The 8,661-nt window shown below is 47.0% G+C and overlaps 1 protein-coding gene across 1 annotated transcript in view; it reads right to left on the bottom strand.

The window, feature by feature from the left end:
• Tbx21 (T-box transcription factor 21) overlaps positions 1 to 8,630 on the bottom strand; it is a 15,869-nt gene extending 7,239 nt beyond the window's left edge. The window contains exon 1 of the mRNA XM_008838251.3: positions 8,099 to 8,630. Coding sequence (XP_008836473.1) covers positions 8,099 to 8,589 — 491 coding nt within the window. The 5' untranslated portion in view covers positions 8,590 to 8,630. The remainder of the gene's footprint in view (positions 1 to 8,098) is intronic.
• Positions 8,631 to 8,661: the final 31 nt, after the last annotated feature.

Below are 8,661 nucleotides of genomic sequence, written 5' to 3'. Positions count from 1 at the left end.
TGGTGACTAGCTCCAATCCAAACTTGTGGAAATAAAGGAATAGAAGGGAATAATTTTTTCCGGGTACTGAGTATGAAACTCAGGGCCTCTCTCACATGTTAGGCAAGAGCTCTACAATTAAGCCACATCCCCCACCTCAAGACACCTTTATTGATCTCTATTTATACACTAGCTAGTTCGTCGAGCCAATCCTTTGAGATATAAAATGTTCCTGGAAGACACTGAGGCTTAGAGATGTTGATGACAGTCCCTTGATGAGGGAGTAGAGTCCATGACGTGGTCTGCTGGTTCTGCTTTTACACAGCTAGTGGGAGACAGGAGACACAGGAAGATGGCGGGTGAATGGAGAGAAGGGAGGTCTCGGTTTCAATTAAAGGCTACAATTCAGGCTGATATGATAGCTCCGTGGGTAAAGTGCTTGTTGTAGAAGGATGAGAAGCTGAGTATGATTCCTGTACCCACATAATAAAGAAGAAGCCAGATGTAGCCAGGCATGGTGGCACACGCCTTCAATCCCAGCACTCAGAAGGCAGAGGCAGGAGGATCTCTGTGAGATCAAGGCCAGCATGGCCTATATAGCAAGTTCCAGGCCAGTTGTGACGGCAGGGAGACCCTGTCTCAAAAAGACCAAATAAACAAATAAATAAATAACAAGGAGAGCTGGGCACAGCGGTGCATGCACATGTGTACATACACACACACACAGCTAAAATTACCACCAGCTAGAATCCTAAAATAGCCCCCTGATTTACATAACACTTTTCTGGAAGTTACCAGTAGTGGAGCTGGATCTAGTGCCACACTGACATCCCCCTCCCCCAGGAACTGCTTACCATCCCAGTCCCAGGCTACAGAGTCAAGAGTCCATGTCTCTCTGCTGCCCCAAGGGCCAACTCATCTCAGAATGATTATTTGTAGGGTCCTTGTTACCCCCCACCCCAGATCCCAAGCATGAGGTACAAGCTCCATTTCACCATGTTAAAGTGTAAATTAAACTAACAAGGTGAGCCAAGCATGGTGGCACATGCCTTTAATCCCAGCACTCGGCAGGCAGAGGCAGGTGGATCTCTACGAGTTCGAGGCCAGCCTGGTCTACATAATGAGTTCCAGGCCAGCTGGGGCTAACTCACCCAGGATGATTATTTGTAGGGACCCTGTGATTATTTTGAGACCCTGTCTCAAAAAGACCAAATAAACAAATAACAAGGAGAGCCTGGCACAGTGGTGCATGCCTGCAATCTGACAATCTCAGCATTCAAAAGGTTGAGACAGGAAGATCACAAGTAGAAAGCTAACCTGGGCTATGGACTGAGACCCTGTCTCAAAAAATAAATAGGAGAGTTTTGTCATGTTAACAAAATGTTTAAAAATAGATAATACTGGGCTGGAGAGATGGCTCAGCAGTTAAGAGCACTGAGTGCTCTTGCAGAGGACCCAGGATTGATTCCTAGCACCCACATGACGGCTAAGAACCATCCTTAACTCCAGTTCCAGGGGAATTTGACACCCTCTTCTGACCTCCATGGCATTGCATGACACAGGTGCCCTCATATACATACAGGCAATACACTCATACACATAAAACAAAAATAATAAAATAAATAAATTAGTAAATAAATAAATAAAGATAGATAGATAGATAGATAGATAGATAGATAGATAGATAGATAGATAGATAGATAATACCAGGCCCATGAGATGGCTTAGTGGGTAAAGGTGCTTGCTGTCAACACTGATGACCTGAATGTAAGCTTCAGAACCCACATAATGGAAGGAGAGAACTGACTCCCACAAGTTGTCCTCTGATCTCCACAAGTATTCTGTGCAAACCCCACCCCCACTAAAGAAAGGCCAGAAGAGGGCAATGGATCCCCTGGAACTAGAGTTACAGGTGGTTATTAGCTGCCATGTGGGAGCTGAGAACCAAACCTGGATCCTCTGAAAAAGCAGCCAGTGCTCTTAGCCACTGAGCCACCCAAAAGATTTTCTTAATATGTGGTATCAGTACTATCTCTAAGAGGAATATGTTCCCGTAGCCTCCTTAGCAGTAGATATTATCCATTAAAAATACTTTTTAAAATATTTTAATACATAAAATAAAATAATAAAAAATTTTGAAATATTTTATTATTTTTTATATGTATGAGTATATTGCCTGCATGTATGTGAGTGTACCCGTGTTGTGGAATGCCGTGGAGGTCAGAAGAGGACTTTGGATTCCCCTGGAACTGGAGTTAAGGATGGTTTGTAGCCACCATGTGGGTGCTGGGAATCAAACCTGGGTCCTCTGTAAGAGCAGTCAGTGCTCTTAACTGCTGAGCCAACTCTCCAGCCCCTAATAAACGAAAAAAAAATTTTTTTTGGTCTTTTTGAGACAGGGTCTCCCTGTAGCCCCAGCTGTCCTGGAACTCACTCTGTAGACCAGGTTAGCCTTGAACTATTTTTTAAAAATACTTTTTTTGATTTTTATTTTTTAAAATTTATTTTATTTTTATTATTTTTTAAAAAATATTTTACGGCTGGATATGGTGGTGCCTGCCTTTAATCCCAGCACTCAGGAAGTAGAAGCAGGCACAGTTCTGTGAGTTTGAAAGCAGCCTGGTCTACATAGCTAGTTATAGGCCAGCTTGTGCTACAAAGTGAGACTCTGTCTTAAAGAAAAGAAGGAGAAGGAGAAGGAGGAGGAGAAGGGGAAGAAGAGGAGAAAGAGGAAGAGGAAGAGGAAGAGGAGGAAAGAAGGAAGGAAGAGGAGGAGGGGGAGGATAGAAAGAAGAAAGAAAGATAAGAAAAAAGAAAGAAAGAAAGAAAGAAAGAAAGAAAGAAAGAAAGAAAGAAAGAAAGGAAGGAAGGAAGGAAGGAAGGACAAAATAAATAAGTAAAAAGAAGTAAAAATCATCAGGAATGTGGAAAAAGGAAAATAAAAGTGGCTGTGGAGCGACCTCATATTGGACTGAATTGGTTTTACCAACCCTGACTTCATATATCCAAATGCACATGCAAATTGAGCTATTTAACAACAGAGCTCCCCAAAGTTATCTTAATTATAATAATCAACGAATCACACCCAGAAAAGTGGGGATTACCAGCAATTAATACCACCCACACGCCCACAGAGACCCGGCCTCTCTTCCCCTACTGAGAATGTCTGCCACCCGCTGTTTTATGTTTACCAGGCCATTTACAATACACACTACACACAGAAACACTGACACAGCCTGTATGTGGCACTCCCAGACTGCTCTGTCTCCAAAAACACACAGATGCCAAAATCTCTTTAAATTTTTTATTTCATTTTATTATTTTCATTACATGTGTCTGTATGTGTATGTATGTGGGTGTGCATGTACATGTGGAGATCAGAGGACAACTTCTGAGACAGTCCTCTCCTTCCATCATGCGGGTCCCAGGGATTGAACTCAGGTTGTCAGGCTTGGCAGCAAGTGTCTTTATCTGCTGAGCCCTCTCACTAGATCACTCCAATGTCTTCTTCCTCTCCACTTCCCTCTCCAAGTCTCACTTGATTGCTTTCATCAGTCTCTATATCTGGCATCACTCACCCTACTCTCCACTGATAGGGAAAGCCTGACTGCCATTGATCCATACTGGTGGGTGGCAGAGGAAGGACCTGGGACAGAGTGAGTCAGCCCCAGACGAATGGCTGGGACTGTGGGTAGGCCTGGGGTGGAAGAATTTTCAAAAAGAAAGAAGGCCGTGGGTGATGTGGTGGTGACTGCCAGGTCACTGGAACCCACAAAAGGACAGGCCAGCCTGCTAAAGCAGGAGGACGGCAGGTAGCTGCTCTCTGAGCACCAAACCCTATAGCAAGAGGAAACAGCCCTGGACTTCCAAAATCATAGGAGCTCAGGCTGAGAAAATACATAGGCTGTGGGGGCTGGTGGGCCTGAATTGGAGGTTGTGTGTCCTATCTCCTTCACAGTATGGGACCCCTAGGACCCAATTCAAGGGCAGGCAAAGGAAATGTAGAAGAGCCAGTACCCTCATTCAACAAAGACCCCATGTCCTACAAACTGGCCCCTTAAGATGAATTCAAAGTACAAAGACTGCAAATACATAGATACACACTCTCCCTTATAAAATTCTCAGGACATTTAGGAACTTCTTTTTTTCTTTTTTCTTTTCTTTTTGAGACAGGGTCTCCCTGTAGTCCCAGCTGGCCTGGAACTCACTATGTAGACCAGGCTGGCCTTGAACTCACAGAGATCTGCCTGCCTCTGCCTCTGCCTCCTGAGTGCTGGGATTAAAGGTGTATGCTACCACACTTGGTGACATTTAGGAATCTCTTTACAGGTTTGGCAATGGTATTTTATTATTATTATTTACTTATCAGTATATATGTGCCCATGTGTGTATGTGTGTGCACATGCATGTGCAGGCCAGAGGACAACCCTGGTTGTCCTTCCTCCAGCACTATCTTATTTTATTTGTTTGTTTGTTCATTTGTTCGTTCGTTCATTCATTCATCATTCATTCATTCATTCATTCATTCATTATTTTGAGACAGGGTCTCTTTGTAGCCCCAGCTGGCCTGGAACTTGCTAAGTAAACCAGGCTGGCCTCAATTTCACAGAGATCCTCCTGCCTCTGCCTCCCAGGTGCTGGGATTAAAGACAGGCACCACTACGCCTGGCCTTTTATTTATTTATTTTTGATGAAGGGTCTTTCACTGGCCTAGAGCACTCTTATTAGGCTAGGCTGGCTGACCAGAGAACCTCAAGGATTTCAAACTCCATCACATTGGCTATTTTTCTTTTTTAACTTGGTTTCTAAGGATTGAACTCAAGTTGTGTTTGCAAAATAAAGACTTCGCTGACTGAACTATCGCCCCAGCCATGGGTTTTTTCCCCATTTATTTTTTTTTTTTTTATTTTCAGGGGTAGGCGTATGTGTGCCATGGTATGTTTGTATGTGCGGAAGTCAGAGAACAATTTTCAGGAGTTGGTTCTCTCCTGGGGATCAAGCTCAGGTTGTTAGACTTGGCAGTAAGCATGTTTACTCACTCAGTCATCTCTCCAGCCTTTTTTTATTTTTTTAAGATCCATTTTCAAGCTAGGCATGGTAATGGTATACACCTGTAATCCCAGCATTGACAGTGGTGGCAGCTAAGGCGGGAGGATTGAGAGTTCTAGGCCAGCCTGGTTACAAAGTAAGAGCCTGTCTTGAACAAACAAAACAAAACGAAAATCCATTTTTAGAGGTACATAAGGTAGGAGGATCACCAATTTCAGGCCAGCCTTAACTGCATGGCAAGATCCTGTCTTAAAATAACAACAAAAAAGACCAGACCAGGACTGACAAATGTCCACTGCATTTTCTATCCACTTTTACATACAGTGATATTTGTCACAATAAAAAATATTAGCTGGGGGCTGGAGAAATGGCTCAGCGGTTAAGAGTACTGACTGCTCTTGCAGAGGACCCAGGTTTAGTTCCCAGCACACACATGGCCTACAAACCATCCTTAACTCCAGTTCCAGAGGAATCCGAAGCCCTCTTCTGACCTCCGCGGCATTGCATGACACTGGTGCACTCACATACATGCAGGCAACACCCTCATACACATAAAATCAAAATAATAATAATAAAAAAAATATTGGCTAGGGATGTAGTAGTGGTAGAGTGTCTGCCTAGCATTCACAAGACCCAGGGTTCAATTCCTAGCATTGAAAACAAGTTAATTAATTAATTTTGGTTCTTTGAGACAGCATCTCCCTCCAGGCATGGTAGCAGGCAGCACAAACCTATAATTCTAGAACTCAGGAGGCAGAGGCCGAAGGACTGGGAGTTCAAAGGAAGCCTGAGCTACATAGTAAGTTTGGGGCCAGACTGTGCTACATGAGACCCTGTCAGAGAAAGAGAGAGAGAGAGAGAGAGAGAGAGAGAGAGAGAGAGAGAGACTATATAGCACAGGCAAGCCTCAAGCTTGAGATGTTCTTGCCTTAACCTCCTAAGTACTTGGATTACAGATTTTAGAGGTGCATCCCTACACCTGGCCTAAAACAAACAAATCTAGCATATACAATTCCAGCACTAAAGCAAACAAACAAAAAAAAGAAGGACATGGATCTAAAGGGAGACAGAAAAACTGGTCAACTAAGAATTATGCAACAGGAACACAAAGAAGAGGAATCTAGATTGATTAGCGTGTACCCCCACGTACCTCCCCAAACAGTCCCCAGCCCAACCCAGCCCAGATAGATCCCTGAAGTTATGGCTGATGCTCTGAACACCCCACCCATCTAGACTGGAGTTGCTGAGGCCTAGCCATGCAGTGTGGAGACCTGACTAGGTCTCAGATGAGAATGCCTCCTGTTACTGATCATACCACAGAACAGAGAGTTCAATGCCCCACCTGGTCTGCTGTGTAAACCACTACATAGCCATGTACCTCAGTGTTCTTAAATATAAAATGGGGAGAACACTTGGCCTACCAAACGCACAGTGAAATAATGGAAGTGAAAGCACATTGGGTGGCACCATGCAAGACCTTCAGATGTCGTAGGTGGCTGTTTTTACTGGTGGCTGTGGAGACTAGAGAAAAAAGCCCAGGCAGGTTCTGTCTGGGCTCTGGTGCCAGCTCTGCCAGCAGTGAGTATGCTGTGTAACCTTAGAAGGGTGTCTTGCTGTCTCTGGGACTGTCTGTGCAGTTAGAGGGATGGACAGAATCTTTTGGGTCTTTTCTAGTTCAGGAACTCTGGGACCAGAAGTTTGGCCTGTGTGCCTGGAGACATCCAGAGAGAGACTGGAGTTGGGGGATCAGAGGAGAATTGCTAGAAGTCTTCAGAAATGAAGGTTGGCCATTAAAGAACATATGGTCTTTCCTGGGTTCATTTCAGTGTGGAGGAACAGTTCAGCAACTTGAAGTCAGCTGTGGTTAGTGAACAGGTCCCTCCATGCCAGACTGCCCCACAGAAATTGTCTGGAGGGAAATCGCTGTAGCCATGGCATTCTGGGGCCCAGCAAGGCCTTCTGTCTCTCCTTCCAAGCTCCATCCTTGCCATCTCTTAATTACCTGAGTCTCTATCCCACCATCCCACCATCCTAATCCATCAATGGCAAAATCCCTGGACACAGAGCCCTAGCTGATCCCTGATTTCAAAGGGGAGATGGGGCTTCTCATAAGACACAGAGAGCACACTCAGGGTGTTGCTTACTAGACAACCCCACATAAACTGCAAGTTTCTCTTTCTTCCTCACACTAGAGACTCTATCCGGAAACATCACCCTGAGCCTCAAACCCTTACCATCTATAGACCAGCCTCAGAGGAAACCCCCTCCAATTTCTCCCAAGTTGGATTAGTAAATATCTGAGCACATTTTCAGGGACCAGCCTCAAAGGGCACAGTATGGGACTGGCCACCAGCTAGGACCAGAGGTGAGCTTGTTGTGCCCCCACAAATTTTACTGTCCCCCCCTACACAACACACACACACACACACACACACACACACACACACACACACACAAAACATATGATCTTAAAGACCAGAAAAGAAACTTGGCAACTGCTTCTACATGTCACCAGATTCCAGTCTGCCTACCCTCCCATCAAAGCTGCCCCAGCACAGCAGCAGCAAAGTAGGGAGGGAGGGAGCACAGAGAGCCCAAGAGATTCTCTCCAACACTCTAGGTTCCTATGTACAGGGACTAACAGGCTGCCAGTCCCCACTAGACCCAGAACATGCACTCCCAGCTGCCCACTGCGACCCTCCACTCTCAGGCAAGGAGCAGGGCTGGGGCACCATCAACTCTGAAGCGAGATTCGTCCTTTCCCCTGACCAGGGTAGGCTTAGCAAGCCCACACCATCATCTCTCTCCTTTTTGAGTTCTCTGACTGTTGGTGTGATACCCTGGGCATCCAAAGCTCTCCAAAGCTTTCATCGTCCTCCCTGCAACCCTTCTCCCCTGTCACCTAAAAACTTTGAAGCTCAAACTGCAAGCACAGAGACCCAAGCACTTCTAGCTTCAGATAAAAAAAAAAAAAAAAAAAAGATAAAAGTCCTTGTTCCGGTGGGCCACCGAGGCGAGACTCTCGCCGGCTCCGCCCCACGAGCTCGCTGCGCTAGGCGCGTATACTCACCGTCCCTGCTTGGTGATGATCATCTCCGTCTGGTGCTGGTTGAACTTGGACCACAACAGGTGGTTGTTGAGCGCGACTCTCAGCTTCCCGGACACCTCCAGTCCAGCGGGCAACGCGTAGTCCTCGCGCGGCCCGGGGTAGAGCCCCGCGCGGGGGTCCGGGGCAGCGTAGCCATCTCCGGGCTGGTAGCCCTCGGTGCCAGCGGGCGGCGGGAAGGGCTCGCCTGACCCGGGGAAGCCGGCCGCCTGGGCCCGGGGCGGGTAGGCATAGGCTCCGAGGAAGCGGCCCGGCGGAGCCGGCACCAGGGCGCCCCCGGAGAAGGGTGCCCCCAGGCTGCCACCTCCGCGGCGATCGGCCGCGTCCTGCGCTCCGGGCTCCGGGTAGAAGTAGCGATGCTGCTGGTCCGCGCCGGATCCCCGGCCCTCATCACTCGTCGGCATCGGTTCGGTGCCGGTCAGCATGTCTCGACAGCCGGGCTCCACGATGCCCATCCGGGGCGGGCAGGGCGCCTCCACGCAGCCGTCGAGGACCGATAGGTCTCCACGCGGGGGGCAGACCGGGGG

This window comes from Nannospalax galili, unplaced genomic scaffold, assembly GCF_000622305.1.
Source record: "Nannospalax galili isolate Female #2095 unplaced genomic scaffold, S.galili_v1.0 scaffold95, whole genome shotgun sequence".
NCBI lineage: Eukaryota > Metazoa > Chordata > Mammalia > Rodentia > Spalacidae > Nannospalax > Nannospalax galili.
The sequence above is the reverse complement of the archived record's forward strand: the minus strand, read 5'-3'. Positions and strand labels throughout refer to the sequence as shown.